The following is a 26,090-nucleotide window of genomic DNA, read 5'->3' as shown; positions in this document are numbered from 1 at the left end:
TGAGGCTATACAGATGTTAGCCCTGGGCACTGGTGACGCAAATCACTCAAGGATTTAAACAGTGAGTTTGTATTTTTTATAGCTGAATAATACTCCATTGTATAGAAATACCACAACTTTTTTATCCATTCCTCAGTGGATGGGCATCTGGGTTGTTTCCAGGATTTAGCTATGACAAATTATGCTGCTATAAACATGGGTGCACATGTATAGCTGAGATATGATGTTTTTAATTCTTCTGGGAAAATATGCAGAAGGGAAATAGCTGGGTTAAGTTACTCCTAATTTTGTGAGGAATCTCCATACTGATTTCCATAGTGGTTTCACCAGTCTACACTAACATCAGCAGTGGAGAAGCGTTCCTTATCCCCCACCGCATCTCCAGCTTTTGTTATTGGTTAATTTCTTGATGATAACCATTCTTTCTGGGGTGAGATGGAATCTCAGTGTTGTTTTAATTTGCATTTCTCAAATGACCAATGATGTTGAACATTTTATCGTACATTTATTTGCCATTTGTATTTCTTCATCTGAAAAGTGTGTATATTCACCTCAGATGCCCATTTTTGGATTGGGTCTTTGAATTTTTGGGGCCTGGCTTTCTAAATTCTTTATATGTTCCAGACAGACATCCTTTGAGGGTTTATTCTTTTTAAGATAAAAAAAATAAAAAAATAAACAGTGATATGATCATAATTATGGACTAGACACTAAACATCTTGGCAAGGTGTAGACACAGCAAGTCTTTTTCATATAATCAATTAAGGAGTTCAAGAGAAATAGTAGGCTTGTAGAAATGAACTTAGAATTTCCCTAGGACATGGAAGACATACAGTAGTCACGTGGCACTTAGGACAGAAATAAATTGCAAAAAAATTTTGAAGAATGCTCACTGTATCCATGACAGGTAAGTATATGAGAGTGGAGGGGACTGCTCAAAGAGAAGACAAGGCTAAGGACAAAATCCCAGGAAATGCCAACTTAAACAGTGGTCTGCAGCCTTGCCTAAGGCTGCAAGGAGTTGCTAGTCACTTCCTCTTCTGTGTTCTCACAGCACTTTGTACAGACCTCTACTCTGACACTGAAAAACTGGGTTGTAATTATTTGTTTATGTGTCTGTCTTCATATGTGGCAGATCACAGAAGGTAGCGACTATGTCGTCTTAGAGCTGGCACTCAGTGAATAACCTGAAGGAAAAAATGAAGTAATGCTATCAGTAACAGATACTTGTACTCTCCAAATCAGTTATATCCAATCATCAGTCCATAGCTAAGAGTCACCTGGGTATAGTTCTTGGCACCCAGAGAGTGACTGACTCTATAGGTTACCATTATGATCATCAGGCTTAAACCAAATCACTCCAATTCTGTAGCCAGAATGACAGTTTTAAAATCAACTCTCAGGATGATTATTAGTCCACAGGTTGGAAGTTGTTCTTGGAACCCCAATCTGCTGGAAAATGTATTTGTGCAAGACTATTACAGCTGTTGTTTCTGTTAGGCAGCTGCAAATGACACACTAGCTCTGACCACCATCCTCATCTCTCCAGAACCCTCCCCTTTAGAAAACAGAACAAAACCTTCCTTGTAATTCTACCTTTCATCTTTTTTCCCCTATCTTAAACTCTCCCACAAGGAAACACAGCAGCAATAAAAAATTAAATAAAAGCTAAATACGTTTAAATACTATAAAAAAACTATACTTTGCCGAACTTCAGTTCTGTGATTAAGTACAGAAACGAAATGATACGACAATTTAAGTCATGAGTTTCTAATTTATGCTTCAAATGCTAATGCCAAGAGTGACAGATAGGGGTATAGGATCAACTCATGATAGAGAATTGCTCATATCACTCATAAGAACAACTCATGAAATAAATTTTTCTTTGCTGAGTATACATTTCTTGCTTTTTACACTGTACTGTGTCCTTTTAAAATCAAGCTGTCAGGCAATAAACACAGTAACAAGTGTTACCCAATAAATACAACTCTGAAAGAAATATAGCCAGCTGATTTAAAAGAATCTAACCTATTATAATGATAAAAGACAAAAATAGGTTACAAAATTAAATCAAGGTTAACCAGGAAATGGTAAAGAAATTTACCAGCATTTCATACCATCAGAAAGAAGCAGATTCTATAGCATGACTATCCTCAATCAAATAAAAACTGCATTGCTCCTTTTCCTGGCAACGAAGGAGGAATACTGAAAAAGAATAAGGCTTTCAAATGGTAGAAATAATTTAGAGAAGGTTGGAGAATCACTGTTAGAAAATTTTGTCTCTGAAAAGCTAATGAAGGGGCTGGGGATTTAGCTCAGCGGCAAAGCGCCTGTCTGGCAAGCGCAAGGTCGTGAGTTCGGTTCCCGGTACCGGAGAAAAACCAAAAAAAAAAAAAGCTAATGAAGCCCCAACAAACTGACAAAAACAAAAGGGAAAAGAAATGAAAATGGGAAGTTTAGCCCAGAAGGTTCACCATACTGCCAATCAATGAGAGGCACAAAGAAGCCACAGGATGCCGGGAAATGAGGAGCAGGGAGAGGTGCGGTAAAGAACACGTCCACGTTAGGGTCTGTCGGAATACACCGTGGGGGAAAGACACAATTGGTAAAAAAATGTAATTAATAAATACTGGATATGCCTGAATGTGCTGGAAGATTTTGACAACAGGTGACATGTTCGGAATGAAAATGTGACATACATATAGAAAATAGGGTCACTTCCTCCTAGGTGTTCCCATAGCATTACTATACAGACCTCTAACATATAAAACCGTGTTGGGAATTATTTATTTATATCTCTCTTTGTATGTAGGTACAGTAATTACTAACTTCAGAAAAAAATAAGATGAAAGGAAAATAATTTTATTACTGTATACTAAATGGCTCAGCTTTGTTATACTATACTGTAATACTCTTTTATACTGTAACAATCATGTAAAAATTGAACAAAGCTTAAATCAAAATTATATAACTCATTAGAATGAATGAGGACATGGAAGTTTGTGTGACTAATGAGAAAGAAGTGGTCAAAGAGCTAAATCTTATTTTTTCATGGAGGGCATCAAAAGACCAATGAAACATAAATCAAGAAATATTAATGATAGCATCTTGTTTAGTGAGAATACTGAAAGAAACAGTTAAGAGTTGGAAGTGATAGTCTTTGTGGAATGAGAAGTAGGAAATGAAAGACAGTCTTAGAATCCATGCCAAGGGACTGGTATTTTTCTTTAAACACTGAAAAACTCTTTTTTTCAAAACTCTATCTGGCTCAAGTTTCAGGCATGAGTAACACTGGTAAAGAGTCAAAGATTTTCAAGAGTTTGTGAAAGACAGCAAGCATTGCTATGATCTCTAATTTCTCAGCTTGACCTTTAAAGATAGAAGTAAGCCAGGTTTGTGTTTGTGAGAAAGACACAACCTGATAGTGACAAAGGCGGAAACCTTGAACTATCCATTGTGACCCAAACCCTCAATATGATGCTCAAGGGCACTATGTTCCTGAAAGCATCTTTATTTGTAAAACTGCTTGTAACCATTAAGGGAGAACTTGATCCACTTCATAGAGTAGGGTTGTCCTTTCCTGGATATTCAGGGACAAGTACAATGCTCCTAATGTCTTCAGGGAAACTGCCAAGCCAACTTGCTGTGAGATATTGCAGGACTGCATTGATTCGCCTTTCTGAAAATATAAACTCTTCTCTGACTGCTGGTTCACATGCAAATAATACACAAAAGCTAAATGCTATAAACTGAATATACAAAAGGAGAGAGATTTTTATATGTACTTGCTTCCCTAAACACTCAACCAGACCATTTTCTGGCTAGAGGAATTTGATAGCATATACCACAGAAGAATAAGTAGTTATGTAATCAAGTGAAATTATTAGTAATTTACACAGAGGTAGTAAGAAGCTTAACATTTCTCCCCTAAGAAAAAATGTCAAGAAAATATTTGCTGAAATGCAAACTCAATAGTAAATACACTTTATTACTTTTTATAGGATGGTCTTGTTTTAAACATGAAGCCCTTTAGGGAGAGGGAAAACTTCAATTAAATAAGGTCAGTTAAGTGAGGAAGAGGTCGCCAACATACCTGTCTCTAATGTGTTAAGACATCAATAGACATGAAAACTAGCTTATACCTGCCAAACCTCTCTAAGGGAAAGTATAATATGCACCTAAAAAAAATTTTCCTTTAAACCTTTCATTTTGAAAAATTTCAACTACATAGAAAATTTAGACTAAACATGAACACTTCACCTAGATTTTTCCAATTACAAAAATTTTACATTTGTGTTCTTGCTCTCACTTGGTATTTTTTCTTTCACGTGGGTTTGGGCACTCATATACACAATTTTTTTTCCTCCTGAATCATTTGGACGCAAGTTGCAGACTTTTTAGCTTTTCCATGAGGCATCCCAGTAAGCATCTTCTAAAAGGAAAATATTCTACTTCATGACCCCAATTCCATTATCATACACAAGAAAATGAGCATCAATTCAATATCATGTAACACATACATAGTCCATACCTAAACCTTTCTAATTGTCTTTAGGGCTATTTTCTTCTGGTCCCCTGTTCCAAGATCCAGTCAGTGCTCACCCACTGTATCTGATTATTGCATCTCTGGAAGGAGGTTTAATTAAGCCATGATAGGTACCACTGTGGTAACTGTGGGCCCAGCTTTTGTTTTGCTGAGAGGATACAAAACAAGAGGCTAACTAAACTGGTAGGGCAACAGAGAAGAGGTTACTTCTTAAAAACAAGATCAGCCACTAATGTAAAAGCCTGAGTACAAAGGATATCTCAGATCGCAACATCAAGTTTAGCACATGTCAAACTACCATCATGCCTAGAATACCAAATTATTAAGCTGTTCACAGTCATTTTGGCTTGACCCTAGGTTTAGAAACATAATGAAAAATGTTATTTTTACCTGAGCAGTAAGTTAATAAGGACAGTGTACTCAAAATTACCTCTCCTGTAGCTGCTCATCAGACAGCTGCAGCTCCTCTTTTAAGCGCATGTATCTGTCTTCTCTCAGCAGCCTAGAGCCATCGTAAAGGCTGAGCTCTCGATCATGGATTAACCTAATGGGATAAGGAAAATATCAGGAAATTAATCAGGCTTGAACACTGATGTTATTAGAGGTAGAATTACACAGTCAACATTTTAGTCATGGCTATCGTTGCTGCCAGTTAAGTCTAACAATTTTGCCAGACGAACCATTCAAAATTTCAGGTTGGCTAGTGCTGTGACACCTGCAAAACTTGGTTTCCTTACTGGAAAGTAAAAGGCATGAATACTAGATGTGGATAGGGAGGAAGAAGGTGAAGAACGAGGAGAGGACCAGCAGAAGACAGAAAGAAAGTGCTGAATGAGTGGCCCAAGATAATCATGATGTATTTATTATAAGGAAGGCAGTTGACACATACTCCTCTGAGTCTAATGTAACTTAAGGAAAGGTATTATCAAAATACTTCTACCTTTGGAATTACAAAATTTGAAGCATTAAAACTCTTCATAATAAAATAACTATACTGCTATTTCATATCCAACTCTGAGGGGGACCAAACTAACCATTCACACCACAAACAGCACTGTCTTCAAAGTGTTGCAAAGGTCAAAAAGCACCAATCACTAAGTCTTTCCATACCTAGGTTGGCGCTGTCCCACAGCCTCTACTGATGGCGCTGATGGAGGAGAGAGTGCATAATGCCAAGGTTACGGGAATGGGCCATGGAACCAGTCAGACCTGGACTCAACTCCAGCTTTGACTGGGGGAGAAGGAGAAGTACTTTATCTCTCCAAATTTTTATCTTTGATGAAATTAAGGCAATAATGCCAACCTAATGAGTTACTGTAAAATTAAATAGCTAATATAAAACAGATAATACATTGTTCTTGACCTTGATTATACAATAGGATCTTCTGGCAAACACCAATATTCAAACCTTGGCCTGGACCCATCACAACAGAATTTATGGAGATGGAGTACAAGCATCAACTCTCTAAAATTCTCACCCTGCAAGGTGATTCCAAGGTTAAAAACTTAAGAAGCACTAGCTGAGCACAATACCCAGGAGAGGACAGTAAGGACTTAGTTAATGAGAGCTGCTGCTACTACAACTATTCTACTTGGTCAAACATGCCACAGACACTCCACAAAAGAGGAGCGTTACTTTACTTCATGTCTGCATTTGTCTGTTTGGAAAAGAAAATTACAAGCATATGATATATTTACAAACATAAATTTGTGATTATTATTTTTTTAAATAGGCTCAAGTCTAATCAGAATTAACCCAATACGTTTACAATCTTAAGTCATACTCAGTATCTGTGTCCTATCAGAGACAAAAAAATAAGTTATAGAGAAGTTTTAGAAATGTCTGGATATTTTTTCACACCTAAACTTAAAAAAAAAATGGCTATAGAAATATTCTAGCTTTTACCTACAAAGGAAGTTTTTCTAATCTCTATACAACATAATTAGCTATTAAGATTTTATATTAACAGTACATATTTTTCTTCCTAACAAAAAGAGAAGAATCCAGTAAGATCAACCAATAATGTAACCTATGAAGGTTATGTAATATGTAACCTATGAAGCTATGATTCTGACAAAACACAGAAACTTCAGCTGTGGCAGAAGGGCATGAATCTGAGGAAAGTCTACAATTTCACCACATCTTACTTTAATGACACATTTGAAAGAATCACAAATAAAAATGATTTGTTGGATGAACTCTGTGTTGTAAAAATACTTACTGAAGAAAATTACTCAAAAAAGGTAAAATGAGGTAGGTGTGGTGATACACACCTGTAATCACCTCCAGTGTACTTGGGAGGCTGAGTCAGGAAGATCACAAGCTCAATGCCAGCCTGAAAACTTTTCCAGACTCTCACTCAAAATAAAAAAATTTTTAAAGAACTAGAGTTTTTACTCAGATAACCAAATATAGGCATATAAGATTGATCAAACACTTACTCATTAATGGTTCCTTTCAATAAACCAACAGAAATTAGTAGTACAATTATTTTAGCTATCATGTGTGTATATATATACACATACATAAACATACATACATATATATACATAATCTGAGTGACCAATTTGATGATAACAGTATGTAATACCACAACCATTGTTAATTTCCTATCACCTTGTTTGAAATTCTGTATCACTTTTATTGTTTTTGTGTTGTTTTGTTTATGTCTTTGTTTTTATTAATTTGTTTTTGTTCTTTTCTCTTTAACATAAAAAAAAAACTAGAGTTGTAGTTCAGTCGTAGAACTTGTCTAGCAAGGTTATGACTTCAATCCCCAGTACCACAAAAAAAAAGGCCAAATGACAGTACCTGATAAAATGTTTAAGCAGACAGATTTTCACACTTTCATGCCAGAAAGTTTGCACTGAGAATTTCTTTCACTTTTCCTGAGCTGACTAGGTGCCTCAACATCTATACAAAGAGTATTTTCCCTACTGAAAATAGTATGATCTCCAGTGAAGCATACATTGAAGGTGTCAATAATTTCAAATTTACCAGCCACAAAAATGTTTCTTTGAAGATTATGCAAAATTTTATGAAGAAATAATAAAAGATTTTATAACATTGGGGAAAAAATTTAATACCATAGACAACATATTAGTGATAGATATGGCTGGAAAACGGATTAAAGTCCACAACTATTCTGTTTTTGTTATTATTTATATTCAGATAATCAGAATTGAGAAGTGTTTTTAAATTTTACTTTATTGCACATAAATATGCAATACCTTTTGTTTTAGAAGAGTTGTATTATTTAAAATAGTTTTTAATACAGCCATTTATAGAGCCAATATAATGAAATCAACTGGTCAATCAAGCAATAAATATTTCACAGGGGAAGGGGTGTGGAACTGTGAAAGGCGGGTGCTTGGATCTGATCAGTGAATGCTGTTTGCATGGATGGAAATGTCACAATGAACCATTAACATCTAAAATTAACAGGTGTTAATAAAATAATATTTATAAAATATAATAAAAAGAAACTTCAGCTGTGGAGATGTTGCATATGTAAATCTGCACATACAAAGTCTTTCAAAGCTACTACTGAAAAAATTTTCTCTTCTCAATTCTTACACAAAGAATTCTGCTATAGTAGTAGTACTTCCCCCAAAATGTTCCATATTTGGAGTTTTACTATAGTGTGTTTATAACAATAAATAATCTGTCATTCCACTGGGATATAGAATTATGAATTTCTAAGGGTCTGCATAATACCGTTTTATAAAACAACACTGAGCAAGCTCCATGTTTACTGCTTAAATTGGAATGATGTGTGTGTGCGTGTGCATGCACATGCACACGCACACACAATGCGTTTATTTTGGGTAAGAATGACTCACACAAACCTTTGCAGCACAGCAAGTGTGCCAGCATTGACCCGGTGAATTCCATCCAGCAGGACCAGTTTGCCTTCCACAGCAGCATTCACAAGCGGGGAGGACCTCCAGGCAGTGTCTCCATTTGAAAGAGTGTATCTCTGCTGTAGTAGATCACGTGCTGTCATATCCTAAAACCAATGCCCACCAACCACCAAAGAAAACATAGAATTTAAGTTTTAGGACATAGATTGTAGCTTATTTAGCTTTACAGTCATCTCTCTATGCAATACTATTTCATATAACAAATGGGAATTCTTTTCAAATCCACCACAGAGATAAACCTTTAAAAAGGTTCAGATTTTTTTCTATTACTTATTCACAGACAGTAAGAATGAAGGTTCTTCCTCCCTTTTACTTAGTACTTTCCTCTTCATTTAAAATGTTCATTTAGATAATGGTAGTAATTTTTACCTACTTTTTAAACTTAATTTCATTGGACATTTTTAGATATACATAACAATAAAATTCACCACAGGGAATCTATACCTGTACATGATATATCTTGACTCCTCTATTTTTCCTATCCCCTCCTCTCCCTTCAACCTCCAACCGCATTTAATAGAATTTAACTCAGCTTTACTCCTGCAGGGAATGAAATGTGCTGTCATGGTTTCTGTCTACACGTCCCCCCAAAGCCTCATGCAGTCTTAGGGCTTTTTCAGAGGTGGCTGAATGTACAGTGAATGATGCTGGGGTTAAGGGTGTGTGATCAGTTCACTGATTGGTTTGGCATTGCCCTAATCTCAGCAGCCCAGATAAAGCATAAAGGGGGCAGAAAGACGCTGTTAAAGTCAGTTATTGATTTTTTTATCTTCTGCCCACCATGAACTGTTCTCCTCTGCAAAGCCACCCTGCCCTGGAGCCAGCTGATTATGGACTGAAACCTCTACAAACTGTGAGCTAAATAAACCTTTCCCCATTTAACTTTAGGTGTCAGGTATTTTTTCTCAGCAGTGAGAGAAAAGTAACTAAGACATATGTTGATTCCATTTTAAAGTGAGACACCATGCAAACTCAACACCAAGAGATTATTATCAAGAGTGTGCATTTTCTTCTAGTTGATGAATTCTCTTGAAAAGCCACACTAGGACCCATCACAGTGACTCACTATAGTTAAAGAAGCTTAAGAGTGGAAGAAACTGAGGCCAGTCATCAGATGAGGTACAGGAATTGAGAAACAATAGCATGGCACTTACAAGTAAGTTTTCAAAGCACACATGCAATACGCTAGCACGAAAATGATGTAACAGACTTAGACAAATCATTCATAGTTGTGGTATACAAAAAAATCTTTCTACTGTAAAAAATGTGGTGCCATAATAGGAACAACTTTTTACTTACATGTGTTAATAAGCATATTGAAGATGATCTGTTACCATCTTAAGATAAAACTAAAATTTTTATGGTCACATTTATTCAAAAATTTAAAGTTTTTATAAATTCTTTGATAATCACTCCAAGTTTGAAGCAGATAGGAAACTAATAACAATAATCTGGATTGAATAATAACAATGAATCTGGATTGAAATCAAGATTAAAATGCAAATCTTCAACCTTCTCACTATCAAAAGGTACTGACTTAGGAAATACTGAAAATATGTAGCAGTAAAAATTTTTTAAAAAGGCAAACAGGCTACTTTTGAATCATAAAGACATTAGAAATAATAACATTTAAACTTTCCAGACTTAAGTGTCTGGCTTTGGCACATGAATTAGAATTTGGCCTAACTCTTTTAATAACTGTATGTAATTCTTCTACTACAAATTTTAAATTTTATGCCAACTATATATAAGCAGTATCACTCTATGCTGCCAGTGACAGTTACAACAGCCAAAATTAACTCATCCCCATCACCAGTGTTTAGGGCGATGGTGCACAGTGGGGATGAGCTCATTCCCACCCAAGCTGTGCTACACGCTGGTAAGTGAATTGCTCTAGGCAAAATAGAAAAAAAATTTAAGTTCTATGAGTCATTTTCATAATTATTTTTTAAAAATTGAGTGTATATGTGTGCATACATACACATATATTATCTTTTTAATGTCAAAACAAGTAAACTTAAATCTCTCACTACTAATTATTCCAGAAAAATATTCATTATAGAGTTATGTATCATATTATCCTAGAAAATTAAACTGGAAACATCTTTAGTATAGTGGCTTAAAATCAAACATACAGATCAGAAATAGTTGGGAAATTTTTTGAAAATACCTAAGCTCAGGCCTCTCTATCCTGAATATCCTCACTATCTTGACTGAGTTGGTCAAACTACCAGCTTTTTAATTAATACTATGATTGTAATTCTGATGTCCTATCCAGGCAGGAATACTGTTTTATAAGACATTAACTGATATGAATCTTTATCCATTTATTTATACTGCTTCCTTATAGGACTTAATGAGATGGCACAAAGATATATAAAATAACAAATAATGTAATTTAAAAGTAAGGTGAAAAAATAAGGAAACAGTAGGCCTTGTCTCCTTTACTCTCCTATTGGAACTCAGAGGAGGAGGCAGCACAAGGAAGTCACCCCACTGATACCATATTAGCTAAGAAATAGATGGATGTTAATTCTGAATATCCTAGCTCCAGACTGAAAACAGATGGGGATGACAAATGTCAGGACTCTGGCATAAGAGGATCAGGGTCCTAAGAAGCTGGGGTTAGCAAATTTCAATAGAATTTTTTAAAAATTCAATGGAGCGAATTCCCCTGTGTTATAACAGCATAGCATAAATCACAATTTTGTGCAGGATATGAAAAAAACACTATTTTGTGTGGTCATGTTTCCAAAGTACTATAATATCTTAACTCATACAATGTTTACAGTGCTTTCCTCGTTCAAGTAAGTAAACATTTACTAACACAGTGATGAGAAGGACAACTGGCACATCGGCTCCTCTTTTTGAACTTAGCAATTGTAAACTCCCTTATATTTACTGAAGAGAAATGAAATAATTATTTGTTGTTAAGCAAGCTGTAAGAGACTAATATAGTATAGCTCAGTGCCATTAATACCAACCACAGCAAGTACAGACCAGAAATATTCTTCTTGTTTTCAATCTTCAGAATGGTGAAAAGTGGAAAATATTTGGCATTTCTGAGAAGACTAGATCAGTTCACTTTTTAGACTCTATACAAATCTCTTGTTAGAATCATTCTTCATATCTAATATATTTTGCATTAAAATAAAAACCTTCCTGAGAGAAAAAGATCTTCCTTTTAAATATAAGCTGCTGATTTTCATAAATAAGATCCTACAGTGAAAGAGAAAAATCACAGCCTTTATCTAAAGAAATAGTTGGTTCTATTTCCCCCATTATTAATCCAAAATTCTTTTCAATTGTGTGAAAGTTGTTTTTTCAATTGTGTAAGAATGAAAGGACACCAAACTAAACCTTCACAGAATACGCAGACCTAATCAAATCTAATTAACAGAAAATTTTTAGAAGAGTCTTAATGGGTCACTGATACGTGGGTGTGATTAAAACATACGGTCAATATTTTAAAACTCTTATTCCATACAAGATGAACGCCATTAACCCTCCCTCTTCCCTCCACCCCCAACAGTTATCCCATTGTTCTTGCTACTTTCTAAAGCAGTTCTGGAAGCCGGCTTTTCTGAGTCTCTTTAGTTGTGCTGTCACACCTGCCTTGATCTCTTCAATGAATTGAAACTTTAACTTTTATAGTCACTCTGATTTTAGGGAAGAGCCAGAAGTTGCAGTGTGTCAGAGGTGGTGAGCACAGTGATCAAGGACACACTGGGATGTTTTTATGAGCCTGCCTAAATAATAGCTTTCATTCTAATTTTGATCATACCTCACAAAGACACTTATGAAAGAGGACTTGCAGAACTGCTTTGAAAAGTAGCAACAAGGTTGGGCAAGTGTGCTTGAAGTAAGGGGGAGTATCTTGAGGGGGAGTAATGACATGCCTTTAATTGTAATAACCTTTTTAAAATTTTAAATATTCACCATATATGATTTTTCCTGCCTAAATGCACATCTCTATTACTAAGTTAAAAAGCAAATACTTTTTGTACTGTGCTTTTTTTAATGGATATTTTGAAAGCACACTAATGAAAACCAAGATAGATGGAATGTTCTCATTTTTGCATGTATTTTTCTTATCCCTGAAACCACTGAATTTAAGAGAATAAAAATAGCACACTAATGGTATCATAGAGCCTGAACCATTTCCTTCCTGTATTTCCTTAAACATTTTTAAAATGCCATGAAATTTAGCTCCTTAAAGCTACCACTCACTGTCTAACCTTCAACACCTCACCTTATTCAGACCCCTGTAAAACATATGTACAGTATATCTCCTAAGAAGAAACCATACTGAAAATAAAAATATAGAAGCATAATTGCATAGAAGGTATCAGAGAATATAGGTTTGAGCCTTTAAGAAATTTTGTGCCTTAAACTGTTTTTAGAACTTCCTTGGGGAGGTGGGTACTTGATATTGAACCAAGGGCCTTCACCTCCCCAGCCCCATTTTTATGTCTTTTATTTTAAAACAGTGTCTGCTAAGACACTACGTTGCCTGGCCTTGAGCTTGTGATCCTCCTTCCCTGGACTCCCAGAGTGCTGGGATTATAGCCACCAGCCACCATGTCCAGTTAGAACTTTTGAAGGACCCCACTAACATTCTAACATTTTCCTGAGAAATCTAGATATAAGTCATTAGCTCAAAAAAATAACTGTTTAAATAGATTATGTGCACAATGAATAGAATTACACTAGAATTAGTTTCAAGTCATAATGTCATTCAGAAGAAAACTGATATATTTTTAGTATATAAAGAAATTTTAACTACTACTCTTTAAAAAATGAATATTCATATGAAAGTAAAATTTTACATTATAATACACATATATACATTATTTTTCTAGTAAAAAAAAACTTAAAATTACTGGCAAAAGTAGAATATCAAACTGTATATGGACTATGACCTCAATCAGGTCTAAAACAATTCACAATTTCACCATATGAACTTGGAAGAGTTCCATAAAGTACCTAAGTTGCCTTACAAAAATACTGTATGATTAAACATAAATGGATAAAGAAAATTAAACAAGGGAAGATGAACCAAGAACGGAAAAGACGCTATACAAAAATATACAGGAAAAATTAGAATTTGAATCAAATCTAATAATCAACATAAAGCCTGACATTAAAAATATATGCATTTTGCATGTCACATGCCTATATCTGGTAATCTGAACAACTACTTTGAAGATAACAATATGGAATATGACAACCATAGCTCATTTCCTATCTTCTTGTTTTGAAATTCTGCATTGTTTGTATTGTTTTTTAAATTCTCTTTAAATAAAACAAAAGTACATGCATCATATTAACTACTACATTAACACCAAACCAGAAGTAGCATTACAATTCTTTATAATGTGATTGAGAAAGTTTGTCCCAAAGGGTCAGATCATCATACACCAGTATTTAAGAATTAAGAATAGAAGCAACAATAATTACAGCAGCTCGTGCTTATGAAAATCTTACAAGGTGTCAAGTACTTTACATATATTAACTCGTCATCCTTATATCTCTGAGAAATAGGTATAATTATTGATCTCTTTTCATAGATGAGAAAACTGAGATAAGAAGGGGTTAAACTGTTTACTCAGTCAAAGCCAATGTGTAGAGCTAGGTTATCCTCTAGACCTAACCAAAAAGAGCAACAAATTCCAGAAATGGAATTCTACAAAGAAAGAGTTGGTCTGCATTAATCAATTCATAGATTGTGGGGTTAAGAGAAGAATGTACTGATTACACAGCTCTCAGGCTAGCTTCACAAATCAACTCCTCATTATGCTCTCAATTACCATCTCTGAGAAGAGTAGTGACTATGCTCACTATTCTATGAAATGACTTCAAATGCAGCTAGCCACCACTGATGTTGCAAAGTCTTTAAATATAGATGTAAAAGACTGAAATAAAAATATTTTAATTAACAGTAAGAATATCTCTAGGTAGATATGATTCTTCACTCTCATTTCTAAATTAAAATATAAACTATGGCATTTAATTTTTTTGATTGGGGTAAATAAATATGATGATTTTGTTTTCCAATATAAACTAGCTAGAATTCTCTAGGCTTTCTAGCTCTCTCTCTCAAAAAAAAAATTCTATCAGTCATATAAACACTAAGCAAATCTAAATTTAAGTTCTGTAAACCAGGAACTTTACAACAAAGGGTTAATGATTTCCATACCTGTTCAGCACACAATATTGCATACATGTTATATAAACAAAGTAAGTTAATTTTTTTTTGGTCTTAGAATAGAAACAAAGCCATTATTTACAGAGTCTAAGCAAGCTCAGTGAACAGAACACAGGGCACACTGCCAACATTCCTCAGTGTCATTTATGCTTGATCTCAATAAGGCCTCTTGTTTTAGATACTATATATTGTAAAATTATCTGTAAACTCTCCCATGCTTGTCTGTCAAATTTCTTCTTTTAAAGAACTATTTTTAACCTGTGATATGTAAAATAAATGCTCCCTTTTATGTATATGTTGACATTGTAAGTCTGCCCTGGTTCAGTTACTCTACCATCCATGGGAAGTTCATTTTGAATCATTTATAGCTTGATTCATGGTAACTACTAGGGTCTATTTCAAAATGATCTGCTCTAAAGATTTATTTTGTGAACAAAGAGCTTCTGTTGAAGCTACCCAGCCAATCAAATTCATTATCTTACTAACAACCAACTAAACTAAAGGGTATCTTACTAAAGTCTCAAGATAAAACAGAAAGTCAGCATCAGGGCAGGTGGAAATAATGTAATGTACAGTATTATAAATGATGATCTCCAATCAAGTACCCTTCTACTAGCCTTCCTGTACTAAAAGCCAGAAAACTAGAAACATTTCTCTTCCCTCTTTCCCTTCCACTTCTCCCTCCTTCCTCCCCTCCCCTCTTCTCCCCTCTCCTCCCCTCTCCCCCTCTTCTCTCTTTCTTATTTTTCTTCAGCACTGGGGACTGATCTCACAGACTTCACACTACGCTACATTCCCTAGCCTTTTTAAATTTTTGAGACAGGCACTTGCTAAGTTATACAGCCTGAGCTTGAACTTGAGATCCTCCTACCTCAGCTTCCCAGAGTGCTGGCATCACCAGCGTGTACCACCCTGCTCAGCTGAAACACTGTATTTAATGTCTTTTCAACTCCTGTTCTGTATATGACAATGTTCTACCAAGAGCACACATCCAGTAGACTGGCAGAATGGCAGTGAGGGATGAGGAGAGCCCCGTGAGAGACAGCACAAAGAAAGTTTTACTTCTAGGGCAGCTATCATGGAAATTCCCCTGCTTTGGTCATTCCCAAAGAGCACAATCTAAATTCTGTTTCTTGTCTCTCCCAGAAATGCCATAACCTAGCTAATACTCTGCAATAAATTTCTCTTAGTTTTAGATAGCCAAAGTAAATACAATGAAATCACAAATTAAAGATAATAGTAAAATATGAAACAACTTATTAAAGTTTTTGAAGAAAATGTGGCTGCAGTGGCACGTGCCTATAATCCTAGTGCTTAGGAGGCTGAGGCAGAAGAATTGTGAGTTTGAGACCAGCCTGAGCTATACAGTCAGTTCTAGAACAGACTGGACTATACACTGAGAGCCAAATGTCAGGTGATATTGCAGCAGCTGACTTGGTGGATCAAGGATACTTTCCCCCAAGATATTCAAGTTGAGATTTGAATGTCAAGAAGATATGTGAAGGTCAGGAAAAGTGTATTCCAGGACAAATGGAACAGCCCATGGAAATGCCTTGAAGCAGAAAGAAGCTAGACAGATTTAATGGACTAAAGTAGCCAGGGACTGAAACATAATTAGCAGAGGATCCAGCAGGGAAGGAAAAGGCTGGTGAAGCCATCATGGCTCAGGTCACATTGGGCAAGGTTCTCAATACTGACTGCCTAGAATCTTAAGGTACTGAAGCCCAGGCCTCACTTCATGTCAGTTACTTCACAGTCATTGGTGGTATGTTCTGGACAGGGACACTTTACAAAGATCCTTGAGTGGTTGTAACAGACAATCTCATTAATGGAAGGCTCATTAGCCAGAGTACAGAGTTTTTATTTTATTGTAAGCATAATAGAAATCTACTGACAGGATGGATGCATGGAAATGATATGATCTTGTTTAAATTCTTGTAAGGTCACTCTTACTGCTCCCTAGTGAATAGATTATGGGATGAAATGTATTTTAATTAAATATCTACAAATGTTGAAGTGACAAAAGTGGTATTCTTTAAGTACATTTTACTGTACTATAAAGTAAAATTCCATATGCCAAATTTATTTCGCACCAAAGTTCTATAATGGGACCAGCAATGATGGGTTGGAAACATCCATGGTTACAATGGATTCTGCAAAATCAAGTGATGGAAGACCCATAATTGGCTGTTACAGGTAAAGAGTATGAGGAAAAAGCTAAGAAATATAACACGCCTTCAATAATTGACAACTCTTTTGATTGGTTTAATGTATACTTTTGGTCACCTTTTTTGCAAAACAAAAGTTGCCTTTCCTGAATTGTTCCTCCATAGGAGACAATGTGCCGCAGGAAGCCAAATACCTCTTGACTAGGTGTGAAATTTGAAAGCACTGATGGATGTAAGGAGTCATTAAAGGGAGAAAAGTAGAGTCTTCTGCTTGAGGCAGCACAGAAAAAGATTTGCTAAGATTTAAACAATGAACTGGTTGAGCTAGCAGGGTAACCTTTCCAACCTACCTACCTTCCATCTGTGTGACAGCATAATGGGCATCAATCCTCCCTGTGCAGAGTTCCTGCCTACAGCTACCTAAATTTGGGAGAACTTCAGGGAAATGTGCATGAAATATCACAGGATGGGGCTGGCTAACACTCTTCTTCAAGTTGTTACCTTTTAACTGCAGTCAATAGAGTGTAAAATCAGGATTTTAGCAACTTCTTCTGACTCAAGTCCCAAGATACTTGAACTGCACATTCCTGGAGGCACAAGCTGAGCTCTGTAAAACATTGCCCTTTCCCTTCTTGGTTCTTTTTGGCTCTGTCACCACGGTTCCCACCAAAAGCCTTTCACTTCAAACAGCTCAGAAAGTCCTGTTTCTATTAAGAGACTGGCTTGCAAATTAGCTATAATGTTTTATTCAGAAAGTGATGTAGAACCCGAATGATTGATTTTTATAACAGCAAAAGAATAGAAAAACAAAGCATTTTGGAATCATAAAAGGGCAACCAAGTGATAAAACTGCGAAGCATGCTGTTACTTCTTATTTTCAGAAATCAAATAGCTTCACAAAACATATGGTATTTTGAAATATTTGTGAATTTTAAAATTAAATAAATGGCATATCCCTCATTATTTTATTTTTAGTATATTCCTGTCTTGGTTACTTTCCTCTCGTTGCTGGGACAAAATACCTGACTTCCAAAATTAAGGAAGGAAAGGTTTATTTCGCTTACAGTTTGTGGCAGTTTCAGTTCATACTTGACAGATTATGAGGCAGAGTGGCACATGGCAGAAGGCTACAGCTCATCACAGCAGAACACAGCAAAAGCAACAAGCACACACAAGGGAGGAATGGCCTCAAGCAGCCTCTTCCCCTCCCTTACATATGCAAACTATCCACCCCAGGGCAGGTGTAGCTCTCACACCCATAATCAATCAAACTCTAAAAGCCTGCCCCATGACCACATGAGGCTTTGGGGGGACGCACAGACACAAACCATAACATTCCACCCCTGGCTCCCCAAACACTCATGCCCATCCCTTCACACAAACAGCATTTAGTCCATCTGCAAGAGTTGCCAAAGTCCTAACAGTTGCAGCATTGCTGAAAAGTCCAAGTCCCAAGTCTCCTCCAAGATGTAAGGCAAACTCTTAGCTGTGAGCCCCTGTACAAATGAAAAGTTAAACATTTCCAACATTTAATGGCACAAAATAAGCAGTAGCATTCCAAAAGATACAAACAGGAGGACACAGAGCATTGGGACCAAAACAAGTCCAAAATCCAGCAGGGCTAACATTATGTCCTGTAGTTACATGACCAGCATCTGAAGCAATCTGTGGCACATTGTGAGCTCCAAAGTGCTTGCATGAGTCCACCCTTATCGTATTTCTGGTGGTTACATGACCTCTCTCTTAGGCCTGCTTTGCTCCCTCCTTGCAGTTTTCCTTAGATGATCCACGGTCTTGGCTTTTCCAAACTTCTGAGGTCTCCAGGGCACCTTTTGCTTCACACTCACAGCCTCACACATTGCCCTCTCAGGGGCACACTGCCTGGCCTCCCAGGCCTTCTGAAATCTGGGTGGAAGCCTCTTGAACCTCAGAACTCTTGCATTCTCCATGCACCTAAAGCCAGGGCCATGTGGATGATGCCAAGGTCTGCTGCCACCTGGAGCAGTAGCCAAGCTTTCCTCTCTCTTGGCCACAGGGGTCGAGTGCCTGGATCGCTGGGCACTCTGAGTCCAATTCTGAGGAACAGATCCTCTATGCTGCCGCCATTCTGGAACCTGGTAAGGCCGCCGCTGCCATTCTGGAACATGGCGCTCAGCAGCTTTCTTCTCAAAGCAAGGTCGGTCAGCTTTGCAGTTTTGAGGGTGCAAAGGGTGGAGACTTGCTGCTTTTTGTGATGCCCTCAGGCCATCTTTTCTATTCTCCTGTTCCTTCTCAGCAATAGAGATCTCCTCAGCCTTATCTTTGCAGTCCACAGCATTATTGCAGCTTCCTTTCTGGCCAAACTCACAACATTTTAAATCATCCTGCTGGGCTCTTTGTTCTTGATTCTCAATATAAATCTGGCTAAAAGCCCCCAACAATAGCCATGCCACTGCCCCAACATTTGACTGCCTTGAAATTTCTTTTGCCAGATTAATCAGTCCGCTGCCGCCCTTAATCTCAGTCTTAGGCAAAGTCTCTGGACATGAGCAAAATGCACACAAACTTTCTGCTAAGCCATAACACACATTGTCTGGAGTCCAACAACCAATGGAGTCCTTCTTCCCAACAAAAACCCAGTCTTTACTGGTAGGATTTCTAACAGCTTTCTGATCTTTGGAGCTCTGACCAGAATCTCCCAGACAGAACAGCCGAAGGTGTTCTAGCACTTCTCTTTCAGGCGACATCTCTGAACCTTTCTGCACACTTCCCACAAGCCATTTCCAAAGGTTCTTGAACCACATGGTCAGATATACTCACAGCAACGACCCCACTCCTGGTACCAAATTCTGTCTTGGTTACTTTTCTCTCGTTGCTGGGACAAAATACCTGACGCCCAAAATTAAGGAAGGAAAGGTTTATTTCGCTTACAGTTTGTGGCAGTTTCAGTTCATACTTGACAGATTATAAGGCAGAGTGGCACATGGCAGAAGGCTACAGCTCATCACAGCAGAACACAGCAAAAGCAACAAGCACACACAAGGGAGGAAATGGCCAGAAGCACCCTGTTCCCCTCCCTTACATATGCAAACTATCCACCCCAGGGCAGGTGTAGCTCTCACACCCATAATCAATCAAATTCTAAAAGCCTACTCCATGACCACATGAGGCTTTGGGGGGACACCCAGACACAAACCATAACAATTCCCCACAAGGATCACTCTTATTTAACTTCATCATTAAATTCAAAACTGTTTAGCAAACTCTTCCTCCATGTAGCAGTCTTAAATGACTACAACATCCTAAGGACCCTGAAAGGATTTCTAATCAAAATCACCATAAAGTAAAGTAAAGCTAAGGTACTGACTAAGAGTCATGGTCAAGCATAACACTCTGCTGTTACACACAGTACTACAACCTCGTTATAGTGTTCTAATGCTTGAAGTTGTTCCATAGATAATACACAAATTTGAAATGGCTTCCAACTTCAACATTATGGATACTTAGAAATAGTAAAATAGACCTTTTAGACTACAGTTCCTTATTTATTAGAATTTCTTGGCCACTTTGCTTTTATTTTCTTTCTCTGACTAATGGACTTGGCTTTATTTGTAGTGTTTATTTTTATATACATCCCCAGAGGCCTTGTAGTGTGTTTCTACAAATCTAATAAATATCTCATGATAACTGAATTTGTTGAGACAACATAGAGATGATGACCATTACTAAAAACATACTGTTTCAATTAAGTAAGGAGTCAAGCACATACTTTAAAAGTAGTTCAGGTCACCCTGAACTCAGGCACCAGGTCCATTCACATGGACAACTCTCACACACATCCATTTGCATGGCCCCTGATGCCAAGGCTGTCGCAGTGATAACCCGAGCCCTGCAGACTCAGGCCCAAGGCCTGCCGCAGTGCCAGGTCCACTCCTGGTTCCAGGATCCAGGCCCACCCAGCTACTGACTCAGGCATGAAGGGCTCACAAGCAAGTCCACCACAGACTCTGCAAGGTGGCCCATCTGCAATGTCTTGCTGAATTAACCTTTTAAGGGCTTTCTGGACCAAAGTCAGTCTGTAACAACTACAGAGGTACCTGCTTCTTCAAATATAGACCCTAGAACAAGGCTGTGAAGATCACAAACATGAGAGAAAACATGACCTATGGGGGATGGATGAAGGCCATTAACTGAATCTAAAAAAATTAAGCTCTATGAACTATGTGACAACTTGAAATAATTATCTTAAAACAGTACAGTAAGCTACAGGAGAATAAAGATAGATACTTGTATTAGAATACAGATTATATCTGAGTAGAGATGGCTATTAGAAATAGCTAATAGAGATAGCTGTATTATACCTGAATAGGGAGAGCTATCTGTATTAGGAAAACAATACATGGACAAAGTGAAAAGCCTAGCAAAGAGACAGAAACCACATGAAAGAACAAAAACAAATTTGTCAATCTAAAGAATAAAATGATTAAATTGGAAAATTCAACAGAGAGCTTCAACATCAGACTTGATCAAGCAGCAGAAAAAAATCAATGACTAACACATTCACAAAGGCACCATAATCTATGTCTCATTGCCAGTGGGTTTTGATTTGAATTCCATCATCTGATGTTAAATAACTAAATACCAGTGGTTGAAGCCTGATAGGATGGTCATGCATGTACCACTAGTGTTTAAATCAACTGGATAAGAAGTGTGAAATGGAGATGAAACAAAAGGCCACCTACTAACAACATGAAAACATATGAAAGTATAGAACTCGCTGTGAAGGTAATATAGTCAAATTTAGAATACCCTGGACTGTAATGGTGACACATAAGTCATTTTTAATTCTACCCAGCAGAAATATGTTAAATAGCATTCAAAATTACAGTCAGAGGGACAAAATGAGAAAAGAATGAAAAAGTATAAAGAAAGCCTACAGGACTTATGGGACACCACTAAGTAAACAGATACTGCATTACAGTGGTAACAGATAAATACTAGAAAGACAAGCAAGCAGAAAGCTTTTTTTAATGATAAAAATCTCCTTGAATCCAGAGAGAGAAATGAAGATTCAAGATCCATAAACTCCAGAGGAACCCTGAGATTACATATAAATTGTCACCAGACTCAACATAATCAAATTCATAAAAGTCAAAGACGAGAGATTTTTCAATAGCAGAAAGAAAAAAATAATTCATCACAAGGGAACCAGCTAAAACTATCAGCGGATTTCTCAGCAGAAACTTTGCAGGCCAGAAGAGTAAAATGGGTGCAGAAAGAAAACAACTGCTGCAATGGTTACTCTTGCTAACTTGCTTGTCTTGAGAAATGTCTAGATTTCTAAAGGACACTTTTGAGTATTTCTGAGTGGGTTATGGAGGCATGACCTGGGCACTGTCTGGCACCTGGCCTCTTCTTCTCTAGCTCTTTCCTTGCTCTTGACTTCCTGACTCCGGTGAGGTGCTGCAAAGCTTTCCTACTTTACCCTTTTGCCCTGATGCTTCTGCCTCAGAACCAGCCCACCTATGACTGAAACCTCTGAAGCTATGAGCCAAAATAAACCTCTCCTCATTTAAGTTCTGAGTATCAGGTATTTTGTCCCAGGAACCAAAAGCTGACTAATACAACTATCGTCTAAGAATACTATCACCAGTAAGGCTGACCTTCAGAAATGAAGGCAACATAAAGACTTCTTAAAAAAAAAAAAAAAAAGCTGAGCTCCCATCACCACTAAGTCTACTAGATAAGAAGTGTTAAATGGAGACAAAACAAAAGGCACCTACTAATAACATGAAAACATGGAGCTCACTGCGAAGGTAATAGAGTCAAATTCAGAATACTCGGGACTGTAGTGGTGGCACACATATTACTTTTAATTCTAGAATAAATTCAACACACAAATATTTAATAAGAACTCCTGGTACAGGTTTCAATAAAGTAGTAAGGCTGAAATCATATTAAGTATGTTTTGCTCACCAATATGGTAGGAATCTAGACATCAAAAACAGGAGGAATTTTGGAAAATATTGAAAATTATACAACACAGTCCTGAAAAACCAGTGAGTCAAGAAGAACTTTAAAGTGAAACAAAAAATATTTTGTAATAAACAAAACTGAACATAGAGCATATCAAAACTTCTGAGTTGCAGTTATGAGAGGAAAGTTAATACCAATAAATGCCCATAATAAGAAAAAAGACCTGAGTGTGCCAGTACATCCCTATAATCTCAGCATTCATTCCGGGAGGCAGAGGCAGGAAAATCACAAATACAAGCCCAGCAAGGGCTACACAGTAACTTAGCAAAACCCTGTCTCAAAATAAGAAATGAAAAGGGCTGGGGAAACAGCTCAGTGGGGGAGTATTCTTGGGTTCAGTCTCCAATACCTCCCCTGCCAAAAGTTAACATTAAACATTAAGGCACTGAAAAAGAAATACTGAACCCCAAGTTAACAAAGGAAGGATCACAGAAGAAATAAATAATATAGAAAGCAGAAAATAATAAAAAAGATAAAGGTACCTAGAGTTGACTTTTTTAAATAATAAAATTGACAAACCTTTAGCGAGATCAACTATGAAAAAAAGAAAGGTAACTCAGATAATATGAACAAAAGTGAAGAAACCATGCTGATAATGTAGATATATGTACAAGGAACCCTAAGAGACTACTATGCATAATTATATACCAACTTTATCCAACAAATTGGATAAAGTAAAACAAATGGATAAATTTCTTGAAACATACAATTTACCAAATTTAAATCATGAAGAAATAGAAAACTGGAACAAACTAGTAATGGGCAAGGAAATTAACTCAGTATCTAAAAATCTGTCAACAGAGAAACACCCAGTACCTGATGGCATAACTGATAAATACTTCCAAATATTTAAAGAAGAACTAATCAAATCCTTCTCAAACCCTTCCAAAAAATTGAATAACGAATACTTCTGTCTTGGTTACTTTTCTCATTCCTGGGACAAAATACCCAACACCTACAAGTTAAAGGAGGAAAAGTTTATTTCAGTTCCCAATTTTTAGAGGTTTCAGTCGATGGCTGGCTGACTCCAAGGTAAGGTGGCATAGCAGAGGGGCATCACAGAGGAGAAACAGTTCATGGTGTGGCAGGAGAAAGGCAGTGAACAACAAGCCCTAAGCAGTCAGCCTGCATTTCTTTTATATCCCATCTAGGCTACCAGCCTTTTGGGTGCCATCCAGAACTATGCTAATTCCAATCAGTGGACTAATTTAGTACCACACACTCTTAATCCCACTACAACAGGGCCTAGATCCAGCAAGCCCGCAAAAGCCCCACCTATGAGTGCATGAGACTTTGGAGGGCCATGCAGATACAAGCCATAACAACTTTCAAACTACTTTTATAAGACGAGCACTACTCTGATATCAAAGTCAGACAAAAACACCACAAGAAAATAAAATTAGAGCCCAATATCCTTGATGCAATTAAATGCAAAAATCCTCAAGAAAAGAGTTGGAACAAAACTTAACTGCACGTTGAAAGGATTAAACAATATGAATAGAGAATTTATCCCTGGAGTACAGGATGGTTCAACATACACAAATCAATAAATGTGACATACCACATCAATAAAACAAAGGAGAAAAATCATATGGTCATCTCAATAGATGGTGAGAAAGTAGTCACAAAATTCAATATCTTTTCATAATAATATTTCACCTTATTTTGTTGAAATAGATATATGACAAGCCTATATTTAATATTGTACTCAATGGTGAAATGCTGAAATTTTTTCCTAGAAAATATGGCACATACACACAAGTAAAAAAATATGCCACATACATACAAGTACTATACAGCTTTTAAAAAGAAGAAAATTCTAAGGCCAAAAACAAACTAAGGCTCCCATTCTCACCATTCTATTCAATAAGGCACAAAAATTTTTGGCTAAAAGCAAAAAAAAAGAAAGAAAAGATAACTACACCCAAATGAAGAAAACCACCTATTTTAGACAACGTGATCTTATACACAGGTAACTACAAGATTTCACACAAAAAAAACTGTTAGAACTAATAACTACATGCAAGTTGCAGTATACAAAATCATCATACAGAACATAGCATTTCTGTATACCAGCAACTGTCTAAAACAAATCCCATTTACAGCATTAAAAATGGTAAGTAGGGGTTAAAATATTTGAGCCTAGGCTTGGCAACTTAGCAAGACCTTGTCTGAAAATAAAACAGAAGATGAAGGAGGGTGGTGATATATGTCAGTATGAAGGTTCCGAGTTCAATCCCCTTGTCTCCCCCACCAAAAAAACGATAACCTACAGAAAATATTTGCAAACTACACATCTGATAAAGGATTACTAACCAAATTTAAAATAAACTCAAACCAAGAGCAAAAACCACATAACCCAAGTTTTTAAAAAATGGACAAAAAATATGAATAGACATTCCTCAAAGAACATGCAAATGGCCAATGAATATATTAAAGGGTCAGTATCACTAATCATGAGAGCAATGTGAATCAAAGCCACAATGAAATAGTGAACCATGTTTGTTAGAAAGAGTAATATAAAAAAAGATAATAGAACACAAGTATTAGTTAACATGTGGATAAAAAGGAATCCTTGTTTTCTGTTGTTGTGAGTGTACATTAGTATATTATGGAAATTAAAATGGCATTTTCTCAAAAAATAAAAACAGAGTTACCACATGATCCAGCTGTCTTCTTTCTGGGTATATATCCCAAGGAAATCAACAAGTAATTAAAAAAATTACACTGCCATATTCACTATAGCATTATTCATAATAATCAAGACATATAGTCAACCTAAGTGTCCATCAAAAGAAAGTGTCCATGAATAAAGAAAATATGGCACATATACACAAGTACTATACAGCTTTTAAAAAGAAGAAAATTCTGTCATGTGCAATGTTATGGATAAAACTGGACAACATCATAACAAATGAAATAAAGCAGGCAAAGAAAGACAAATACTACATGATCTTACTTATATATGAAAGCTAAAAGGGTAGAATCACCTCAATCAGAGTGGCTACTGTGAAGAACACAAAACAACAATGAACGCTGGTGAGGATGATAGGGGGATGGGAGGAATCCTCCTATACCTGGTGGGAATGCAAACTATTACAACCATTATAGAAATCAATATGAATATTCCTCAAAAAATAAAAATAGGGCTGGGGATTTAGCTCAGCGGCAAAAGCGCCTGCCTGGCAAGCGCAAGGTCGTGAGTTCGGTTCCCGGTACCGGAGAAAAA

At 36.6% G+C, this 26,090-nt stretch overlaps 1 protein-coding gene across 1 annotated transcript in view; it reads right to left on the bottom strand.

Moving 5' to 3' along the window:
- Vwa8 (von Willebrand factor A domain containing 8) overlaps nucleotides 1–26,090 on the bottom strand; it is a gene marked incomplete at its 5' end in the record, with an annotated part of 371,699 nt that overhangs the window by 247,380 nt on the left and 98,229 nt on the right. Inside the window, 2 exon segments of the mRNA XM_013506956.1 lie at nucleotides 4,977–5,090; nucleotides 8,396–8,556. Coding sequence (XP_013362410.1) covers nucleotides 4,977–5,090; nucleotides 8,396–8,556 — 275 coding nt within the window.

Source organism: Chinchilla lanigera, unplaced genomic scaffold (genome assembly GCF_000276665.1).
Source record: "Chinchilla lanigera isolate Chin_1 unplaced genomic scaffold, ChiLan1.0 scaffold00117, whole genome shotgun sequence".
Taxonomy (NCBI): domain Eukaryota; kingdom Metazoa; phylum Chordata; class Mammalia; order Rodentia; family Chinchillidae; genus Chinchilla; species Chinchilla lanigera.
Note: the sequence above shows the minus strand (reverse complement) of the source record. Positions and strands in the feature narration are given on the sequence as shown.